Source organism: Staurois parvus, unplaced genomic scaffold (genome assembly GCF_062004578.1).
Source record: "Staurois parvus isolate SC_StPar_1 unplaced genomic scaffold, SC_StPar_1.0 ptg000279l, whole genome shotgun sequence".
Taxonomy (NCBI): Eukaryota; Metazoa; Chordata; class Amphibia; order Anura; family Ranidae; genus Staurois; species Staurois parvus.
Genome location: NW_028318075.1, coordinates 1,582,937 through 1,607,080, shown reverse-complemented (window position 1 = coordinate 1,607,080; position 24,144 = coordinate 1,582,937). Strand labels below are relative to the sequence as shown.

Genomic DNA, 24,144 nt, shown 5'->3' with positions numbered 1-24,144 from the left:
TTTTATTCACTAGGGTGTCTGCTTTAAAATATATATATATAATGTTTGGGGTTTAAATTAATTTCCTAGCAAAAAATACAGATTTTTTTCATGTGAACAAAAAGTGTCAGAAAAGGCTTGGTCTTCATGTGGTTAGAAGAGTGAATGATGTGTGGCATAAATTTCTAATGCTGGGCATAGAATGCCTCCACCCCCCCAAAATGACCCCTTTTTGGAAAGTAGACACCCAAACTATTTGCTGAGAGGCATGTTGAATCAATAGAAGAATTAATTTTTTTACCACAAGTTTTTGGAAAATGACAAAAAAATATATATTTTTTTTTACACAAAATTGTCACTTAAGTGATTTATTGGTCACACATGCCATGGGTATATGTGGAATTACACCCCAAAATACATTCTGCTACTTCTCCCGAGTATGGGGGTACCACATTTGAGAGATGTTTTTGGCAGTCTAGCCAAGTACAGGACCCCAAAATCCAATAAGCACCTTCAGGCTTTTAAAGGGCTTTATTTCTTTATTTCCTCATTACACTTCCTGACTACCTATCACAGTTTCAGAGGCCCTGAAATGCCAGGATAGCACCTAACCCCCCCAAATGACCCCTTTTTGGAAAGTAGACACCCCAAGGAATTTGATAAGAAGCATGGTAAGTATCTTGCAGATCTAATTTTTTTGCCACAAGTTTTGAAGAAAAAAAACAAAAACATATTTTTTCTATTTTTTTTTTTTTCAAAACCTTGTGAGAAAAAATGAGACCTGCAAAATACTCACATTGCCTCTTTTTAAATTCCTTGGGGTGTCTACTTTCCAGAAAGGGGTCATTTAGGGGGTTTGGTGCTATCCTGGTATGTCAGGGCCTTCAAAACTGTGATAGGTAGTGAGGAAGTGAAATGAAGAAGTTACGCACCTTCAGGCTTTCAAAGTGGTCATTGGATTTCAGGCTCCTGTATGTGGCTAGGCTCCCAAAAAGTCTCACACCCATGCTCGGTAGAAATAGCAGAATGTATTTTGGGGTGTAATTCCCATATACCCATGGCTTGTGCAAGAAATAAATCATTTAAATGACAACTTTGTGTAAAAAAAAAAAAAAAAATGTTTTTGTCATTTTCCAGAAACGTGTGGAAAAAAAATAAATCTTTCATGGACTCAATATGCCTCTCAGCAGATAGCTTAGGGTGTCTACTTTCCAAAAAGGGGTCATTTGAGGGTGTTTGTATTATCCTGGTATTTTAGCACCTTAAGGCTACGTTCAAACTAGCCTTGTTTGCAAGCGGCAGACAGGCGTTTGGGAAGCGTTTTTACTGTTTCCCAAACGCCTGTTAAAATTCTGCACATTGCAGCACATGGTGCTGTTCACTCGGGACCGTTAGCATCGTGTTGCGGCAAAACGAATGCCTCTGGTCGAGTAAGGAGGAGTTGAAGCCTCCTATTCAAGTCTATGGTGCCGCTCCACAAATGCCCAGCTGACGTTTGCGGTGCGGTTGCGGGGCATTTGCGGAGCATTAACACCATTCAAACTTCATTATAGGCATTTGTGGGGTGTTTTTAACACTTGGCAAACGCCTAGCAACCGCCGCTAAACCGCGCATGCGGCATTTGCAGAGCGTTAAAAAACGCTCCTCAAACGCCGGACCAACGCTTGTCAAACGCTATAGGGGCGTTTGACAAGAGTTGGAAAACAGTCAAGTGTGAACGAGCCCTAAGAAATGCGATGGGCAGTCAGAAAGTAAAAGCTGTGTAAATGCCATTATCTATACCATAGTTTGTAGATGCTATAACTTTCACACAAAGCAATCAATATACACTTATTGGGATTTTTTTAAGCAAAAACATGTAACAGACTACATTTTGGCCTAAAGGTATGACGAAATTTTAGTTTTTTTGGATATTTTTTATGCGCAAGTGGTTACCACCTTAACCGCCTCCCGCCTGCCATATAAGGAAATGACGGACAGGCAGCGGTTCTCTCGTTCTGGGAGGAAGTCATGTGATGTCCTCCCACTCTAACCACATGTGCGCGCCCCCGGGGGTGCGCAGCGCTGCGATTGTTGGTGTGCTGTGTCCCTGGGACACAGCGGATCACCGATCAGCGGAAAGAGCTGATGACGGCTCTGTCATGTGATCAGCTGTGTCCAATTGCAGCTGATCACATGTAAATAAGGAAATGCCAGTTATCGGCATTACTCTCCTCACGCTGACAGCTCATGAGGAGAGGAGAGCCGGTAATCGGCATTCCTCAGAGGGGACATCCACACTGATCATTAGGGCACTGATGATCAGTGTAGCCCCATCAGTGCCACCTGTCAGTGTCCATCAATACCAACTGTCAGTGTCCATTAATGCCTCATATCAGTGCCCATCTGAGCTGCCTTTTAGTGCCAATTATCAGTGCCAGTCAGTGGTGCCTGAGTGCTGCCAATCAGTGCCCGTCAGTGCTGCCTAACAGTGCCATATATGAGTACTGCCTTTGAGTGCCCATCAGTGATGGCTGTCAATGCCCACCAGTGATGCCTGTCAATGCCCATCAGTGCCCATCACTGCAGCCTCATCAGTGCCCATCAGTGCACCTATCAGTGCCCATCACTGCAGCCTCATTAGCGCACATCAGTGAAGGAGAAATATTGCTCATTTACAAAATGTTATAACAGAAACTAAGAAAAAATCTTTTTATTTTTTAATTTTCAGTTGTTTTTTGGTTTAGCAAAAAATAAAAAAACAGTGGTGATTAAATCCCACCAAAAGAAAGCTCTATCTGTCTCAAACAAAGGATACAAATTTCATGAGTATGAGTGTTGCATGACCACGCAATTGTCATTCAACGTGCGACAGCGCTGAAAGCTGTCCTGGGCAGGAAGGGGGTGAACGTGCCCGGTAGACAAGTAGTTAATCAGAACCTGTGTCATTGATATGTGTTTGGGTGTAGAGGGATGAGGTGGCAACCCCTCTTCTGTGAAGTCCCTCAGCCTATGGCTGTGTGCTGGCTGTATAAATAAATGATACATTTGCTGAGTTCGGATTTTTCTATCTCCTACGTTGGAATACACAGGGGAGAAGCACACGTGACGTCTCTGCTATTGAAGTCAGTGCTGGGTTTTCCGCTCACTCTCAGCAGGAATTCCCACCAGCACCGTGTACCAGTTACCATAGCCACCCCAGTGCTGTGAACATGTCATCAATGTGCGCTGCGCCGCCATCTTTCTGGTGGGCATGTGTCATGTGGTGGGGACGTCATTAGCCGGAAGGGTGTCGTGGAAGGTTTCGAGAGCTCCATCCAGGCGGGGCCACTACTTCACCTGCCAGGAGGACAGCGAGCTACTTAGAGCCGGGCAGGTGAGTGTGTCCCCGGGGTGGGGGATAATGGGACATAAACCTTTGTGGTGGTCACGCCATCTCCACCATAGTCCAGGGATGATGGCTGGGCTCCTGACACATCAACGTCATCGGTGTCCATTGTACAGGGAGGAGGGTGATGTGTTGTCTGTATTCATCAGTGCACAGCATGGAAGGTAGGGGGAACCTCATGGTGGAGGGGGATTTACTAGAACTGGAGCAGCTGTGCCTAGGAACCAATCCGCTTTTAGCTTCAGCTTGTTCACTTCAGCTTCAAAAATGAAATCTAGATGATGATTGGTTGTCATGCACAACTGATTCTTTCACTGTGTTCCCAGCCACTGACACTGTAGTCACCGGTGTAACGTTATTAAATAAAATACATATAAATTCTAGTTAGAATGTTTGTTTCTGCCATGAATTCTATCCTAAGCTCCTTACAGAAGATGACAATATCAGACAAAGGATAGGATGAATGATTGTCTTTTTTTTTTTTTGGCGTGCTAGTCTCCATGTCAAAAATTAAGAGGTTACCCAACTTATGAAAATTCCTGTGCGGCAGCATAGAATTTTGAAGTGTTGTACCCCCCCCCCCCTTCCTGACCAGGCCATTTGTTTTTAGATACGGCGCTTTGGTAATTTAAGTATATATGTGAAAAGGGAGGTGCAGCGCTGTATAACTAAACAAATATTGAATGATTACACAATAGTAAACAGTGACTGTAAGTTAATAATGCCACTAGATGGTGGCTATAAGGTGAAGAGAGTGAAAACAGTCCAATGAAGGGGTGCTCTTAAGATCCGGGGTGATCTTCAGACGTCCAATGTACAGGACCATCAGGTGATAAAATATAAAGACTGCGCACTCACCAGATACGCAATCTTTATGCGCATTTGTATGAAAATATCACTAGACCTCCTGTGTCATCCTGGTCTGGTCAGATCTGGTCAGCATATCCCTCATGGCCTGGTACCTGGATGGATGCAGCTGTTCTGTAGATTTGGCCGGTTCCCACCAGAACTCAAATAAATAGAAAGGGCCACATAGTGTAATATCCTCAGGTATCTTTATTGGAGGCACAGGATAGCAGAAAATCCAACATACAAAAAAATACTGACCCAGGTATGAATCAAAGATGGCCGCCGGGGCCCCTCGTGGCGGTGGCGGTATCCCTGGATAGCTACAGCAGGTTGGACGCTTCACCGCCGGCGCCACGAGGGGCCCCGGCGGCCATCTTTATGCTGACCAGATCTGACCAGACCAGGATGACACAGGAGGTCTAGTGATATTTTCATACAAATGCGCATAAAGATTGCGTATCTGGTGAGTGCGCAGTCTTTATATTTTATCACCTGATGGTCCTGTACATTGGACGTCTGAAGATCACCCCGGATCTTAAGAGCACCCCTTCATTGGACTGTTTTCACTCTCTTCACCTTATAGCCACCATCTAGTGGCATTATTAACTTACAGTCACTGTTTACTATTGTGTAATCATTCAATATTTGTTTAGTTATACAGCGCTGCACCTCCCTTTTCACATATATGCTATTGAAGGTTTGATACGGTGCCTTTTCTGGTGTACAGCCGCTGCTTATTATACAGTATCACATAAGCGCTCACTTATCTTTTGTTTTTCCTTGGTAATTTAAGTGACAATTGCGCAGCCATGCAACACTGCATCCTTTTTTCTGCCCCCACAAATAGAGATTTCTTTCGGTGGTATTTGATCACCTGTGTGTTTTTTATTTTTTGAGCTACAAACAGGGTGGATTTGATTTAAATCACGATTTATATCTCTAGTGAAAAGGCTCGATTTCAATCATAATTTTTAACCACCTCCTGTCTGGCCATTGTATACACAACGGCCTGGCGGTGGCAGTGCAGGGGTGGGTGGACATTTATAAACGGCATCCCCGCCCTCTGTGCGTGCTCCTTGGGAGCGCGCAGCACCGCGATCCGGTGCCCGCTGTGTCTTTCGGACACAGTGGAACACCGATCGTCGTACGGGACCTCTGTGCGAGGTCCTGATCATGTGATCACTGATGGGCCAATCAGTGATCACATGCAGAGTAGTAAGCAATGATGTCACTTGTGACATCATTGCTTACTATGTGTGAAATCTGTGAATGATCACAGAGGTCACATGGTACAAGGCTATTCACAACAGCCTTGTACCATGTGACAAGCTGTGACTAGTCACAGCTCTCACAGTATTTCTGCAAGAATGCAGCCAGAGAGGAGAAATGATTGATTTTACAGCCTTTATGGATGTAAAAGCAATCAGTGTAAAAAGAAAAAAAAATATTCATCACAACCCAAGTAGTACAGTGTCACCATGGTACACTGTACTGCTAGGGTGACAGTATGTAAAAAAAAAAAAAAAAAAACGTAAATAATAATATAAAAAAATTAAGTAAAACATTTTTTTTAAAAATTATAATTTTTGGTTATAAACTAATTTGGGTTATTTTTACTAAAAATATAACTGAATAAATTTTGGCTAAGATTTATGATGAAATCTTATTTATGTGCAAAATTGTATAGGAAAAACATTTTTTTTCAAAATTTTTGGACTTTTTAATTTATGTAGCAAGAAAAAATAAAAATCCCAGTGGTGAATAAATACCACCAAAATAAAGCTTTATCTGTCTCAAAAAAATGCTAATAAAAAATTCATATGGGTACAGTGTTGCATGACCGCGCAATTTGTCATTCAAAGTGTGATAGCGCTGAAAATAGGCCTGGTACAGGAAGGGGGTGAAAGTGTCCGGACTTGAAGTGGTTAAAGAGCAACTGTCATCTCTGTCCCGCAGCTGCTCCCCCTCTGACCTGCTGTTGACTCACTGACACTCCCATTCACTTTAATGGGACGGCTGGAGATGCGGTAGTAACACAACAAGGTGAGGGATGTGGCAGGTGAGTGGATGCCCCGTTAACAGGCGCTTCCGTGATGGATCTAAATGACAGGTGCTCTTTAAATGTAAGGAATCCGACTCATTCATGCTGGTAGTTAGAATCTTTAATATTTGCAAACCAAATGAAGGTTTCCTTTTTAGAATAAGCAGCTGTCAGGTTAGTAAAACCACGATATCATATCCGATTTTAGGTTAATCACACCTAGTTGGATTAAATTCTTTTATTTCATGTTTTGTTTTTTTTCATGGTTACTGTGAAATTGTGTGAATCCATCAATACACTGCATGTTATCTCAGCTTGCAGAGCTTGGATTCATTAAATGAGTTTACCAAAAATGTCAATATTGCAGAATATACAGCCTCATGCTACATAACTAAGCTCCATCTCATGCTGAATAAACTAAATTATTAATGTATCCTAAATAGAAAATTATCTTTAGATAGATTTTTACTCCGAAAGCATTTATTTAAAATAAATTTGATAAAAATAAAAAAATCTGATTTTATAAAAGAAAAAAATCTTTTTTTTTTAATTTATTTTTTAAATCATTGATTTCTATCCACCCTGGCTATAAATTAAAAAAAAAAAAAAGCTGACTATTTTGAAAAAAAAAAACAATAATTTTTACTTTTTGCTATTAAACCTGTCCAGTGAAATTTTTTTTAAAAAAATCTAATTTTGTCATAAATTTAGGCCAAAATGTATTCTGCTATGTCTTTGCTAAAAAAAAAAATCCCATTACATGTAAATTAATTGGTTTATGTGAAAGTTATAGCATCTACAAATGGTGGTTTACATATACTAGGAATTTTTTTTTTTTTTTTTTACTAGTAGTGGCGGCGATCAGTGACTTATAGTAGGACTGCGGCGGACATTCTGACGCTGGGGGGAACTGACTTGATGTCACTGGGGGATGTCAGCACTGACACTGTACTAATGGCACTGAGCAGGAAGGGGTTAACTTTGTGCTGTTTTACTATGGAGGCTTTGTGTGTGCTGCACTGTAAGAACACTGCTATGCAGAGATATACAAAGCAGTGTGCAGGAGCTGACAGGGGAGAGATCTGTATTGTTTACATACAGGTCTCTCTCCCGCCAGAGATACTCGACGATCACCGGGTGTCAGCGAGTAATCACCAGCCGGGACTCGGTGATTGACAGCTGAGGCCGTAAATGGCGGCGTGGATCACCCCCTAACTGCAAAATCACGTGTGTGTGTGTGTGTATGTATGTATATATATATATATATATGTACAGTCAGGTCCATAAATATTGGGACATTGACACAATTCTAACATTTTTGGCTCTATACACCACCACAATGGATTTGAAATGAAACGAACAAGATGTGCTTTAACTGCAGACTGTCAGCTTTAATTTGAGGGTATCTATATCCAAATCAGGTGAACGGTGTAGGAATTACAACAGTTTGCATATGTGCCTCCCACTTGTTAAGGGACCAAAAGTAATGGGACAGAATAATAATCATAAATCAAACTTTCACTTTTTAATACTTGGTTGCAAATCCTTTCCAGTTAATTACAGTCTGAAGTCTGGAACGCATAGACATCAGCAGACGCTGGGTTTCATCCCTGGTGATGCTCTACTGCAACTGTCTTCAGTTCCTGCTTGTTCTTGGGGCATTTTCCCTTCAGTTTTGTCTTCAGCAAGTGAAATGCATGCTCAATCGGATTCAGGTCAGGTGATTGACTTGGCCATTGCATAACATTCCACTTCTTTCCCTTAAACTCTTTGGTTGCTTTTGCAGTATGCTTTGGGTCATTGTCCATCTGCACTGTGAAGCGGCGTCCAATGAGTTGTGAAGCATTTGGCTGAATATGAGCAGATAATATTCCCGAAACACTTCAGAATTCATCCTGCTGCTTTTGTCAGCAGTCACATCATCAATAAATACAAGAGAAGCAGTTCCATTGGCAGCCATACATGCCCACGCCATGACACTACCACCACCATGCTTCACTGATGAGGTGGTATGCTTAGGATCATGAGCAGTTCCTTTCCTTCTCCATACTCTTCTCTTCCCATCACTCTGGTACAAGTTGATCTTGGTCTCATCTGTCCATAGGATGTTGTTCCAGAACTGTGAAGGCTTTTTTAGATGTCGTTTGGCAAACTCTAATCTGGCCTTCCTGTTTTATAGGCTCACCAATGGTTTACATCTTGTGGTGAACCCTCTGTATTCACTCTGGTGAAGTCTTCTCTTGATTGTTGACTTTGACACACATACACCTACCTCCTGGAGAGTGTTCCTGATCTGGCCAACTGTTGTGAAGGATGTTTTCTTCACCAGGGAAAGAATTCTTTGGTCATCCACCACAGTTGTTTTCCGTGGTCTTCTGGGTCTTTTGGTGTTGTTGAGCTCACCGGTGCATTCCTTCTTTTTAAGAATGTTCCAAACAGTTGTTTTGGCCACTCCTAATGTTTTTGCTATCTGTCTGATGGGTTTGTTTTGTTTTTTCAGCCTAATGATGGCTTGCTTCACCGATAGTGACAGCTTTTTGGATCTCATCTTCAGAGTTGACAGCAACAGATCCAAATGCAAATAGCACACTTGAAATGAACTCTGGACCTTTTATCTGCTCATTGTAATTGGGATAATGAGGGAATAACACACACCTGGCCATGGAACAGCTGAGAAGCCAATTGTTCCATTACTTTTGGTCCCTTAACAAGTGGGAGGCACATATGCAAACTGTTGTAATTCCTACACCGTTTACCTGATTTGGATGTAAATACCCTCAAATTAAAGCTGACAGTCTGCAGTTAAAGCACATCTTGTTCATTTCATTTCAAATCCATTGTGGTGGTGTATAGAGCCAAAAATGTTAGAATTGTGTCCATGTCCCAATATTTATGGACCTGACTGTATGTATGTATGTGATTTTGCACACCCTTGCCGCCCTGTAGCAGTATTTCTGCCATAGGGTGGCGCAGAACTGGTAAAATAGTACGTTCTGGTATCATATGAGAAAAATTTCTGTGTTTTGTCCCTTTGGATAGTTTCAGATAGACTGTTGTGATTGGCTGGCGAAAGCTGTGTGCTAACAATCAGATTATCATACAATCACTTCCACAGCAGTATTTTTTGTTCAATTTTCTAATTACGTGTAGTAGACTTTAGTGGCGTCCCGGTGATATTAGGAGCCTAGTGAGGTAGCAGTAAGTCATCTCCAACATGAAGAATGACACCCCCAGGATTTGGGTGGCTGGGCATCAGGGCCATTTCATGGTTTACATGCTGGATTATTTTTATTATTATATCCTTTATTATTTTATTATTATTATCCTTTATAAAGCACCAACATATGGTGTAGTGCTGTACACAAAATACAAGAAGGATGCAGATGGCAGGCTCTACAACAAACTGGAGGAAAAAACGAGCTGGATCATAGGAGCATTCAATCTAAAACCAGTCCCACACCTTAGAGTGTATTTACACATGTCTTACTGGTGACCATACACTCTACAATCTGATGGTACAATCGCCTTTACATCGGCCATGATCTATGTAATGCCAGGACCTGCCTGGTTAAATTGAATGCATTGTTTGGCCAGTTACACACGGATGTAATCATTTACTGATGTCTGTACTCAGGATTTTGTTGATAGAAAGTTCTTGAGTAAAATATTCTGTACAAACCTTGGGTAGACGCATGTAAAAATCTCCCTCATCCTTTTCTTATTGCCAGTGTTGCGGTATACGTGCGTATACACGGAATTGACTGAAATCAAACGTAAAATGTTTTATTTTTAATTTCCAGCTCTGCTTCATGCTGTATTGGGGCCCTTTCACACTGATTGGTTTTTATCTTGGAAGAAAAATGTTTCCCTTTTTAAATCCCATTCACATTACTGCGCTTCGGATGCGGTGTGTTTTGAAAAGTTCTGCATGCTGCATCCTTGATGCGGCTTTTAAAACCGTACAAAAAATGCAACTCCACATTGAAATGAATAGTAAGTGCTGCAAAAAACGCACCTCATTTTGTGTTTTCTTGGGGCCTTTTTGAGTCACGAGTCCTTTTTTTTTTTTTTTTTTTTTTTTTTTTTTAATTTATTTATAGGTGCAGGCAATCAAAAATGCACCAGAAGTGCACTTGAAATGCATCTGAATCGCAGGAAAAACACAAATGCTTTTTTCCCTGCGATTTTGCTACAGAGCAGTGTGAAAGTACCCTTACTGATCATTACTCAACTGTATTCAGATCCGTAAAAGGCCATAAAAGTTAAGCAAATCTCAAAGTGAATGAAGTCCATTACTATTTTGGGCAGCACAGTGGCTAAGTAGCACTTCCAACTGGCAGCATTGGGGTCATCGGTTCGAACCCCAACCACAGCACTATCTGCCTGGAGTCTGGCATGTTCTCACTGTGCCTGCGTGGGTTTCCGCCATGTATACCGGTTTCCTGCCAATCCAAAGACATGCAGGTAGGTTAATTGGCTCCCTTCTAAATTGGCCCTAGCATGTGTATCAATGTGAGGTAGGGACCTTAGATTGTACGCCTCGAGGGCAGGGACTGATGTGAATGTGTAATAAATATGTAAAGCGCTGTATAAGTATCTAACAATACTAGCCAGTGTCACATAGCATTTCTGTTTCACTGAAGAGCAAAGAACGTTCCTCTAGTCTGCTTTGATCCACGGTAAGAAGAATAACTATTAAATTCATCTTTTTGGTTTATTTAGCTTTGCAAGGACCAGATTTTTGTTTTTCAGAGAATGTGAACACAATATTGAATCATTTGGGCAGTCACTTATACTTATTCATACATGTAGAAAATATTAAAGTGGCTGTAAAGTATCATTTTATTTTTTTTATAAATAAAACATGTTATACTCACCTGCTCTATGCTTCTGGGGTTCCCTGCTGGTGTTCCTGGCTCCTCCTCTCCTTGGTGTGCCACCATAGGAAGCTGCCTCTTATTGTGACACACCTACGGGCTGGACCTTGAGCTGCATTTTCTGCATCTATAGACACACAGTGCGGCTCTGCCATGTTCCCTGCTCCCTCATCACAGGATTTGAATGACGGCATCTGGAGCCAATGGCTGCCACTGCCTCAGCAAAGTCTGTGAGAGCAGAGACAGCCACTTCTGATGGGCACAGTGCTGGATCAAGTGAGAGCTCAGGTGAGTATAAGGGGGCGTTAGTAGGATACTAGTACCTAAACATTTTTTTTACCTCAATGCAGGGATTGCATCAAGGTAAAAAAAAATGTTGAGGCTTAAGAACCATTTTAAATATAGTTTAGATATTGTTCTGTATTACAACCCATGTCTATCCAGCAAAGCTTCTCATTCTGACCAGACAGAAGTCTGGAGGCAAACCTCCCATCTGTGTGAGTCCTGCTCCGCCCGCTCGTTTTGTCCGGGGGGGCTCTGCCCCGCTCGTTTTGTCCGGGGGGGCTCCGCCCCGCTCGTTTCGTCCGGGGGGGCTCCGCCCCGCTCGTTTCGTCCGGGGGGGCTCCGCCCCGCTCGTTTCGTCCGGGGGGGCTCCGCCCCGCTCGTTTCGTCCGGGGGGGGCTCCGCCCCGCTCGTTTCGTCCGGGGGGGCTCCGCCCCGCTCGTTTCGTCCGGGGGGGCTCCGCCCCGCTCGTTTCGTCCGGGGGGGCTCCGCCCCGCTCGTTCCGTCCGGGCTCCACCCAGTTTGCCATTGTACTTGTTGGTTTAGATGGTGTGAGGTGAACACCCTTCTCTTGCACATTTGTACTGATATGAGACGTTTAGCCCTCCTTATTTTTACATCTGAAGAACACATTCTCTTGGAAAACGTTATCTATACTTTGAACTTCAGGCACTCTGGCATTATTGGATTAAATAATTACACACTTGTAGCCAAAAGCATTGTATGTAATAACTGAAGGGTGATGTGCCATAATTATTATATTATTATACATTATTTATATAGCGCCAGAAAGGTTTGCTCAGCGCTGTACAATAGCGGGGGGGACAGAACATGAGACAATACAGTAACAAAACAATACACGAGGGGTTCAAGGGCCCTGCTCTTTCGAGCTTACAATCTAGGAGGGGGGGGGGAGTGGTACAGGAGGAAGTGGCTGTGGGGGATGGAGTGGAGGAGATCGGCTGTTAGGTGAGGGTGGGGTAGGCTTCCCTGAAGAGATGGGTTTTCAGGGTGCGCCTAAAGGTGAGGAGGGTAGGTGACAGTCTGATGGATTAGGGTAGTGAGTTCCAGAGAATGGGGGAAGTCCTGGCAAAGTCCATAATCTGTACATACAGACACCAGTCATATGGGCTACCTAAAAGGACAGTGATAATGTGACCTCTGAACTTCAATGACAACTTCTGCCAGACAGTTCGCTTACATTTCTGTTGACATTAGATGTAGTTTTATTTAAAAATTAAAAAAAAAATGCTTTGCTTCATTGCCTAATACCGGGCCTCTTGGCTCATCAGCAGAAGTTGGCTTCCTATCTGTTTTTATCGGCCACTAGAACAATTGCTCAGGCCTGGAAGAGTCCGTTTGTCCCTCTTCAGGGGGTGCGGGATCGTATGACCACTATGATGCTCAACAAACAGATGTCCAGTATCTGCAACGACTCCCAACGGAAATTTTTGAAAATTTGGGAGCCGTGGTTGCAATATGCCTTTCCCACACTCTCCCCGGCTAGTCTGGGGATGTAATGGCGTTCGGTATTGGCACTCTTGGACCCCTGCTCTTTGCCCTTCCTTTTTTTTTTTTTTTTCTCTTTCTTTTCTTCCTACCTTTCTTCTTTTTTCATTCTCTCTCTGTTTTGGTGTGACTGACCTGCTGCATTTAGTTGTTCTAGTCAGTTACAGTAATGTTTTGTAACTTATGTGCCATTGATCGCCTCTGCGTGGGCGTACCTTTTGCCCTGTTGGCATTAGAGCACTGTTTTTTTTTTTTTGTTTTTTTTTTATTTTGCATTTTTTTTTTATCTGTGCAATTGATAGCCCCTGCGTGGGCGTGTTTTATTGCCTCTCTTTTATACTGTTTAAAAATGAATAAAAACCATTGAAATAGAAAAATTTAAAAAAAAAAAAGGGATAAGTACCGTAAACCTTATTAAAGTGACGGTAAACTATAAATTTTATCTCCAAATGTAATCCATACACATAATCTGTTCTGTAATCTGTTTTTAATGAAATTTTCTTGCTGTGTTTTTCCGCCTCCATGTAACACCCTCCCGAACCTTTCCTTTTCCTTCCTCACTTCTGTTTATTTGGAATGAGCAGTGCATGTTAGTTGCAGTCACTGTGCATGTGAACACTACAAATCCCATAGTCCATCTGAGGAGTGAGCAAGAGAGGGTGGCTGCGTCCCTACATACAATGGCTTCATGGAGAATGCATTTAACCACCCTCTGATAGGAAGTCAGATTTTTTTTTTTTTCTTAACAGAGTTTGGTGTGGCTTTATTATTTATTTTAGCCAATAACAGATTGAATTACACATTAGTTTCTTATAAGGACTCCAGCTGTGTTCTCTCTATCATCTGTGATGGAATCTAGCCGGGAGAGTGAGACGCCTTCTTAATCTGAAGTCTGGCAGAGCTGGAAACTCAAGTATAACAACCTTGCTGCCAGAGGGAATCTACACAAACCTAGAATGTCAGTTTTTAGTGGCCTGACCCTTTTAAAGGTGACAAAGCTGAAAGGTCAAATTTTGGTGGCCTGACCCTTTAAAGTGACCCTCTCAACCTGATCTGTTGCTCAGTTGAGAACCGATCCCTCAAAAATATCAAGGGGTCATTCATATACATAGAGATTTACAACTAATTGTTAGATCTGCTTGTGACAGTCAGTCCATCCTTCTCATTGAAAAGCCAGAACAGGGTATTGCACCGTCAGGTGCCTTTGGCCAAGTTGTGTGCAGTGAGTTCTGGTATGTTTGAGCTGGCAGTACACATTCTGTTCTTGAAGTGCGTACATCCTAACAAGGGCCTTCTCCTATTTGTTCCTGTTATTGTATACCATTCAAAGTGCTTTTTTTTTATGTGCAAACATTACTTGTTGATCCTGCCAGAAATCATGTGTATGAGCTGATCACTCCCTGTGCACGCTACCCGTGCTGCACTCCTATCAGCCATTGTTCCCAGTTCTCTGAGTGGACTATAGAGCACCCTTCATGTTATAGAGATGGGGAGGTGTTCTGCAGTTCTGTAACCATAAACCGCTACCTGTCCTGATGTGACAACACTGCTCCTCTATTGACATAGTACAGTAAGTGAGCTTTGTCACTCAAGGGATAGAAAGTGTTACTGGCAGGATCAGGAGCAGGGCCCTCCTAACCCTCTTGTATTGAACTGTATTGTCTCCCGTTATATTGTAAAGCTCTGAGCAAACTGTTTGCACCATATAAATCCTGTATTATAATAATAATCAGTAGGTGAAAGAAACATTGAAAATAGAAAACCAATGAAACCACATATAAGGATTGGCAAACTGTAATATGACACTTTTTATTTTTGGGTTTCGATACGCTTTCAGAAATACAACTGAAAATTCAAACCATATGTTTCCTGATTTATAGGACGCAATATTTGTTTTGCTAAGGGCTCATGTGCACTGCAACTCCTAAACTTTTTTCAGCAGCCCCTGAACTCTCCCTAATGTTTTCCTATGTGTCCATGTACACACAGTCGTTTACAGGTAGTTGAGTTTACAGTTATTTTTTTTTTAATGGATCAAACTTGCGTTCAGGAGTAGATTTTACTGGTGTTTCAAATGCCAAACGCTTGTAAACGCGGTTAACCGCAATTATAAGCGCTGCGTTTAGAAGCGTTTTTTAACTGTTCCATGTCCAGATGCTGTCCAGAGCCTTTTTTCATCATCAGAAATGCACGCAAAGCGGTTTCCATGTATTCAAATGGACCCGGTACACCAGCGCAGTCAGTTCCAGGTTTCTCGTAAAGGAAAAAATGGTAGAACGTGCCGCATTATGCTCATGATGGGATCCATAGTGAATACAACCAGAAAAGACAGATAATCTCAGCACATACGCTCTCTATTTTTCCAAAATGTCTGAAATAGTAAATTTTGTTCTATTTTCAGTGCATTCTGGGCATTTGGGAAGGTCTCCTGAGGTTCTCTTATAAAAATGCTTCTAAACTCACAGAAATGCGTATAAACGTGGTATGCAAACGCATCTGAATTGACGTTTTTTAACCTACGTTTTCCAGCAGTCAGTTTCCATCGTTCAGAAGAGTTTTCCAAACCCCTGCGTACATGAGCCCTAAAGCAGAAAGTTGCAGAGTGATCGCCTGACTGGCAGGGGTGTGTGTCACAAGAGTGGCTGTTCAGAATTACAAAACCTTTTGCAAGTAAAACTGTTAAAATGGAACTAAACTTAGAACTAAAAGCTGAAATGAAGAAACTGCAAGCAGGCAGGCTTTTTATTGCAGAAGAGACTTGCAATGCCCCTTCAGCAATAAAATAAACCTAACTGTCTGCTCTCAGTCTTCTTTAACGTGGAACCCACAGATGTAAAGCGGAACTTCACCCTAAAGGGGAAGTTGCGCTTTATGCCCTCCGCCTCCCTCCTCTTCTGTTTTCGGCATTTTTGTTTTTGGAGTGGTTGGGTACTGGGTTTTGACAGGTACCTGCTCCCATTTCCACCAGAAAATCTTCCCATCACTGCCCCGCCCGCAACCTTTTTGGACATGTCACAGGTCCCAGAAGGCTACAGGATCATTCACAAAGCGCAGTGCAGCTCACGCATCCATAGTGGGCAGTCTGCTTTGACGCAGCATAGAATCGCAGCCAGCTGTCCACAGTAAACATGCCAGGGACCTGAAGACTGGTGAAGGATCGTCTCGGTGAGCATGGCGCTGGACCCATGGACAGGCGAGTCTCCTTTTTATTGAAAAGTCAGCAGCTGCAGTATTTCTAGCTGCTGACTTTTAAGTTTTTTTTTTTTTCAAAAAAGGCCAAAGAAGTTTTGAAAAACCGTTACATTAAAGGCATGCCATGAATGCTAATTGTCATGTTTGCTTGTGCTCTTAACCGATCTATCAAGCCATCAAATGGCTGGTGTCAACACTGATCACACAACTACAGATCAAACGGGCTAAGATGGCAGCTTCTTTGGCTATAAAGTATAGAAGGGTTAGTTCCACTTTAAATTGTACACTTAGCTGCGAATGCATAGCCCACTTTACATTATGGCACAGTGCCTTGTGTGCAGAGATGTACTGAACTCCTGCACATGCATAGGAGTGACATCATCCTGTGCTGGCCAATCGAGATGGCCAAAGACTGACACCTGAGAAAATTCTGGTGCCAGCGAGGGATCTCGTGGGCATCGGACTGTTGCATTCATGCGTTACTTTTAAAAGTTGAGTACTAATTTTAAAAGATGACTGGTCGCTGTAGACCATTTTCTTATCGACAGACTTTTCCATACAATCCCCCAAAGTTGTTTATTGTCATTAATCTCTAATAAGGATAACTTGGGCCTTCTTTTGAAGTGAATGCTCCATACTCCTGCCACACTATACATTTTCAATCATTCTTCATGTGAAGAAAAATTCTTGAGTAAGAACGAGGTAGGACTTGTTTGCTTGCCTCTGGCATTATACCGTCACTGTGGTGTGTGCTTTCTCTAAATTATTCATTTAATTGACATTGCCATGAAAAACCTCATTCACCATTGTTCTAGGATTTATTTATTTATTCCAGGTACTTATATAGTGCCGTCAATTTACGCAGCGCTCTACATATATATCGTACATTCACAGTCCCTAACCCTCAAGGGGCGTACAATCTACGGTCCCTAATTCACATTCATACATACACATACTAGGGACAATTTAGACAGGATCCAATTAACCTACCAGCATGTCTTTGGAGTGTGGGAGGAAAGCGGAGTACCCAAGGAAACCCACGCAGGCACATTGAATATAAAGCTCCTGTGCCAGAACTATACCAAGGCTTGTCTAAAAGATTTAGAAAAGAGTTGTTCAGTATAAAGCCATTCAGTAGGAGGAGAAATTAATGGGAGTAACCAGTAAAGAGTAACCAGGCCCTGGGGCCATCAACCTGAACCTGGGTTCACCACCTATAGAGTCACTGAGCTGGAACAAGCATGCAGGAATGACGGGTAAAGTGGAACTAAAGTCTTCAATTACAAAACTGCGAGCCGGCAGGGTCTCTCATGCAGTAACGTAAACCTACCTACCTGCCTGTGTGCAGTCTTTAGAATGCGCATCTCCATGTACATTCCAGCTAAGATTCTGTGTGCTGGGATGACTGAACCCCTGAGCTTGTACAGGAGTGATGTCGTCTTGTGCCAGCCAATGAAGTTAGCCGCAGCCTGGTACCCTTTAACTCTTCCAATTCCCGATGCTGTGCAGAGCCTTTTTTCATCATGAAAAATGCATGCAAAGCGTTTTCAAGGTACTCAGATGGACAAAACACTGAACACAGGATGTTCCTACCAAGCTTGTTACACATTGTAATGACCAATTCACACCTCAGACCTCTCCCACCCTTGGAAACAAAAGATATGTTAATGACCATTCACACCTCAAATTTCTCATTAAGACCCCCTGCCAGGTGACCTTAATGACTCCCTCCACCAGACACCTTTCCCACCCTTGGAAACAAAAGAAATGTTAATGAGCAACTCGGACCTAAGCTAATCTCAACACATACTTCTGTCTCTGCTTCTACTTTTTGTATTTCTCTGAAACAGTCTAAAATAGTTAATAATTTACAATTTTTCAGTGTATTCTGGGCATTTGGAAGGTTCTCCTGTGCTTATCTTTAAAAAACGCTTCTAAACGCAAACGTGCATAAACATGTTATGCAAACACGGCTAACAGATGTTTTTTAACCTAGTTTTCCAGCAGTCAGTTTCCATCGCTCAGAAGTGTCCCGTGTACATGGGGCCTAAGACGTTTCAAACTTCATTGTGTATACATGGAGATGAGTTGGCGCAAGTTAGATGTCCACTGTCAGGTCCATATCCCCACTGTGGGTGGAGAGTAAGAAAGTGAAGGGGGGAGGGGATAAAAAGCCCACTGCTACGTCCAGCAGAAGATCCACGGGGGCACCAAGACGGTTAGTACTTCAAGGCAGCCTTCAGGGTAGAGTAGAAGCAGGTCTCCAATGTCACATGTGAAAAAAAAATCAAGAAGGCGCCACTGAGTGCAGACCATTAACACTTTATTAGAACCAATACTGTGAATTTTCACTCATTGTGAAGGATAAATACAGGCACATCTGGAGTCCAATAAAATCATCTGGGAGCGGTCGGCATCTGACCCGCAGCATGATGTGCCTGTATTTATCCTTCACAATGTGAGTGCAAATTCATGGTATGGTTTGTAATAAAGTGTACATTCATATTTCAGCTCACTAGACGGGCTTATAACCAAAACCTTTAAAAAAAAAAACAAAAAAAAAAAAACAAGCGAGCAATGGCTGACTTTATATTTCTCTCCTCATGGATCCTCTTTAACCACTTGAGCACCAGCCTGTAATGGCCTTTCACATGAATTTTGTGCCATTTCTGAGACAGAGCTTTCCTTTGGTGGTATTTAAAAAGTGCTGGGTTTTTAATTTTTACTGTAAAATGGAGACAGACCAAAAACATAGAAAAAAGAGTTTCTCTTATAGTCTGTTAAAAATGCTAAACAAAAAAAAGAGAAACCCACATCCTTACTGCTCGAACAGTAAAGAACCCCTTACGCAGCTTGAAATCGAATCATGCTTACAGTCAGAAAATGAAAGTGTTTGTAAAGCTCAAAATAAAAAATCATGGATCTGTCTCTATTGCTATTTGTTTAATTATTATTATACAGGATTTATATAGCGCCAACAGTTTGCTCAGCACTTTACAATATAACGGGAGACAATACAGTTCAATACAAGAGGGATAGGAGGGCCATGCTCCTTGGAGCTTACAATCTAGGAGGGAGGGGATAACATATTTGTGCTAGTAGTGATTCTTGATTACCTGGATGATCCTGCCAGTTCCTGTTATCCTGTTAACAAACTGACCACGCTAGCATGGAAGACCATGTACCCTGTCATCACGAATTTCGATACAAGCACGCTGTACGCACAGCATGTTTGTATCTTCCGTATTTTGGCTAAAGCCACACATGCGCGTCCCCCTCCCCGGCCATCCCAACAGTGTCATTGGACTTGCTGGGGAAAGGGGGAAGTGACACCATGCCACAGGCATTACATCACTTCCTGCAATGATGTCTGACTGGCTCTCGAACCTCCTACCTGTTGGTCTGTAAATTGCAGATCTGTGAAGGGCGTGATGTGACCTGCATATCAACGGCATAATAAAGAGCTACAGGCAAGGTTTCCTTACATTGTAAATGCCAGTGTTTTTATAATGTATTCTAGCATCTCTTCAAAAATGCTGCTCTGAGTAATTAACTTTACAACCAATTTAAGTCCTGCTAGATCACTACAGGCTGGCCCCTTTTTCTTTGCAAAACATTAAAAATAAGTGCCTATACTGTTTAAAATCCATTAATACGTGGTCTCACCCTGCTCTGCACATACTCAGTTGCTCTCTAATTTTAGGCACTGTGATGATTTTTGTAGAGGCCGATCTGCTGACAGCCTAAAGATTTACTGCTGCTCAGGGTTTCTGGGCTTCAGCAAAATGGCAGCCTCCAGAAAGAAGGAACAAGGATGCTGAAGGCAATTTACAGCACACAGATAATTACAAAAAACCTCCTGCGCTCACAAGGACTCCTACCCTATAACCATAAGCTGCTGACACTAAGCTTATACCCAAAATAAGTGAATAAACAGTGCAAAAATTATGAGTGCAGCGCTAATTAGTAACTAATAGAACCGTAATACAATATATACTCAATCCCCAAAATAAATCCAAGATACTCAATACATATACAGTGTCATGCATGTATTCCCTCATGGGGAATATCTCGTGCAAAAATCGTGAAAATAAAGTAATATATACTATAATAACATATATACTAATAATAAACAGTGCCACACAAAAAGTGCACAAAGGAATAAACGATAGTTCAAATACGAGAAAAGTCCAAAGTTAATAATAATAATACTGATGATGCTGTGCTTAATGATGAACTTCACACTCCACTCTTCATGCAAAATTATGTGCAGTGTACGTGATTCACACGTGACAATCCTTAACAGCCAAAATGCCCCCTCACCTCCTTCCTTAGACCCCAAGGGGCCAGCACGCTTTCAGGATCACACGATCCTATCAGTATGGATCACTCTCTAGAAAATATCTTCCTCCTCCAGCGTCCACCAGTTTAGCAGCCAGCTCCTCCCAGGGTCATAGTAAGACACAAGCAGAGACCCTCCATAGTGCAACCAGTCATTTTATTGGTAATAGGTATAAAAAGTAGATTTCCACTCACAAAACGATGAATCTTCCAGCCTCCTACCACATGCTATGGGTGTACTGCATGGGTAATACACAGGGTGTTCCAATATGGCCCCCACACCGGAAATGACGTCACCACCGGCGTGGGGGCCATATTGGAACACCTTGTGTATTACCCATGCAGTACACCCATAGCATGTGGTAGGAGGCTGGAAGATTCATCGTTTTGTGAGTGGAAATCTACTTTTTATACCTATTACCAATAAAATTACTGGTTGCACTATGGAGGGTCTCTGCTTGTGTCTTACTATGACCCTGGGAGGAGCTGGCTGCTAAACTGGTGGACGCTGGAGGAGGAAGATATTTTCTAGAGAGTGATCCATACTGATAGGATCGTGTGATCCTGAAAGCGTGCTGGCCCCTTGGGGTCTAAGGAAGGAGGTGAGGGGGCATTTTGGCTGTTAAGGATTGTCACGTGTGAATCACGTACACTGCACATAATTTTGCATGAAGAGTGGAGTGTGAAGTTCATCATTAAGCACAGCATCATCAGTATTATTATTATTAACTTTGGACTTTTCTCGTATTTGAACTATCGTTTATTCCTTTGTGCACTTTTTGTGTGGCACTGTTTATTATTAGTATATATGTTATTATAGTATATATTACTTTATTTTCACGATTTTTGCACGAGATATTCCCCATGAGGGAATACATGCATGACACTGTATATGTATTGAGTATCTTGGATTTATTTTGGGGATTGAGTATATATTGTATTACGGTTCTATTAGTTACTAATTAGCGCTGCACTCATAATTTTTGCACAATTTACAGCACACGTTAATTTTGGTAGCATAATTTCATAAAGTGATTCTAAAGGTTTAAATTAAAAAAAATAAATAAATAAAAAAATAAAAAATAAGTTATACTTACCTGCTGTGTGCAGTGGGTTTACAAAGAGCAATTCAAATCCTCCTCTTCTCAGGTCCCCCTCCAGCATTCCTGGTCCCTCCCTCCTTGCTATGGGGGCACCCAAGCATGTGCACTCCTCAACTGCTGCTCCGTGTGTCTATTCACACACGAAGCCGCTGCTTAGCCCCACCCCCTTCTCCTCATTGGCTCAATGGCTGTGATTGAGAGCAGCGGGAGCCACTAGAGTGCTGAGGTGAGATTAGGGGGGCTGGGGGGATGCTGCACAGAGAAGGTTTCTTAGCTTCATGAATACAATGCATGAAGGTAAAAAAACCTTGATCCCTTACAACCACTTGGTTCTCTTACTTACCTGAGCCTGATCCTGATACAGTGAGTGCATGAGAGCAATGGCTGTCCCGGGTCTCTCCCTCCCCTTTTGGCTGAGACAGCAGTTGACAACCGCTACTGTCAATCACAGCCAGTGAGGAGGGAGTGAGGGGCGGGGATGAGCCATGCTCTGGGTGTCTAAAAGATACACAAAGGTGGCTCAGGAGCGAGCACGCACTAGTGAGGCACTCGGGGTTAGGGGGAGACAGGAGCTCCAGCGGGGGACTCGAAGGGGAGGATTGGGGCTGCTGTGTGCAGAACCATTGCACAGAGCAGGTAAGCATGATATGTTTGCTATTTTTAAAACAAAAAATCCAAACCTTTGGTATCCCTTTAATATGGAATGTATGTTCCTTGCGAAAGAACATTATTTTTCCACTTTAAGAAATCTTTTTGGCTGACAGGAGCCTAGGCTTCTCATCGGACTTAAAGCAGAACTTTACTCCCTCAATGAGCCTTGGGTTATTTTTAATCCTTATGCTGCTAGCATTATTAAATGTATAAGAAGATATATTAATTACTTGTGTTAAACTTTTTTTGTTTTTACAATTCTCCAGTTGCTTCCTGGTTTCTGGCATAGGCAAATGATGTCATACATCCCAGGAGGGGAGGAGGAGCTTTCTCAGCTAAGCATACCCTCCTGCCTAAGCTAAGGGCTACTTGACTCACTCAAGATGAGCATGGCCAGAAATGCCAAGGGGGTGTTTTTTTTTTTTTTTTTTTAAGTAATTTCTCTGCAAATAAAGCATGGAGATATGGATGGATGGGGGAATTTTGCTTTGAATGTTAAAAAATGAATAAAATAGCAAATAGAATGCAGTGTACTTCTGCTTTAAATTGATTGGGTGAAGGAGGTCGAGTGCTTTTCAGTGTAAACTGCTCCGCACGTTGGAAGCTTGACTTCTTTCAGACCTCGGTCTACAACTTGGTGTAAGGCCAGGTTGGAATGTAATGGCTCTTACTGGAACTTTCAGAATTACAACAGCCCCACTGCTGGGGAGTATTTTTGCTTTCACTGGAGTTCAGATTTTAAACATAGAAATGTTCCATAAATAGTTGTTTTTGCCACATTCAGTGTGTTAAAAAAAGAAATTTATTTATATCTGTTTTTTCTTTATTACAGTGCAATGAAGATACGGTATCTTTTGCTGTTTCCCATCCTGGGATTCAGCTTCGCTGTGCCAATTGAAAGAACACCACCAAAAAAAGAGGAGGAGCGTCCTGCTGAATCCGCAGTAAGTATTTTCTGCAGCTCTGTGGACTCTGTGTACTTTAGGCAGGCAATAGACGATGTGATTTTCTTTCTTGCAATCACGGGTTGCAGGAAGGAATATCGCTTGATTCCCCTATCAGTACAGTCAGTGTGGATGGGGGAATCCCTCCCGTAGAGCTATTGTTATGTTCTCCTGGTGGGGGGGGGGCCCCTGCCAGGAGAACACAATGATTATAGCTAGTGGCATAGCCACTGGCAATAATCACATGTAAGAATAAGACATGCTGGTTGTACCCAAGTAAATCCATGGATCGACTTGGGTACAACAAGACTGCCCATAGGTGATTCGAACCAAACCAATGTGTTACAGCTGAAGGCAAGGAGAATATAAACGTAATAAACTACTCTTACCAAAGTTTAAAAAAAAAAAACTGTGGCTTCTTTGTCAGTTTTAGTCCTCGGCATAATAAAGAATATACTTTCCCATCACTTTATGATACCTAGTGAGTGTAAATCTTATTACAAGTGTTCTTTATCAATCTAGATTCTGCATGTATATGGCCTTTTTAAAGATATCTTTGCTGACAACAGCTTTCTGAAAAGCAATCTGTAGCAGTAGTCCAGTGGCTTCCAGGTGTTCAGGAGACGTTTTTCGTTTTTTTTTGTTTTTTTTTTCCCCCCCGAAGATCGATTTTCATACAATTACAACTCGGCAGTTGCAGGCCAAATGTTTAGTTGATGGCTGCAACAAAGTCCCATGAACTTCAGTGGGTGAGTTTCACAGGCGGTGCTGTCTGGCATACCTGACATGCTCAGTTAATTTTGCTGTAGGCATGAAGTAAAGCATGACCACCACAGCATGTGTAGAGCCTAAAGTAGAATTCCAGCATGAACTTATCTAGTCTTAAAAATATCCCCCTTCCCTTCCTAACACCTATGCTGATTAACCTGTGTAAAAAAGATGCATTTATTTACCTATTTTCAGGCCGCCCGCTCTGGTCTGGTCACATGATCCAGCTTCCTGTGTCAGC

At 42.2% G+C, this 24,144-nt stretch overlaps 1 protein-coding gene across 1 annotated transcript in view; it reads left to right on the top strand.

The window, feature by feature from the left end:
- Positions 1 to 3,177: 3,177 nt before the first annotated feature.
- Positions 3,178 to 24,144, top strand: part of NUCB1 (nucleobindin 1) — a 51,185-nt gene continuing 30,218 nt past the window's right edge. Inside the window, exons 1-2 of the mRNA XM_089681817.1 lie at positions 3,178 to 3,334; positions 23,024 to 23,135. Coding sequence (XP_089537943.1) covers positions 23,028 to 23,135 — 108 coding nt within the window. The 5' untranslated portion in view covers positions 3,178 to 3,334; positions 23,024 to 23,027. The remainder of the gene's footprint in view (positions 3,335 to 23,023; positions 23,136 to 24,144) is intronic.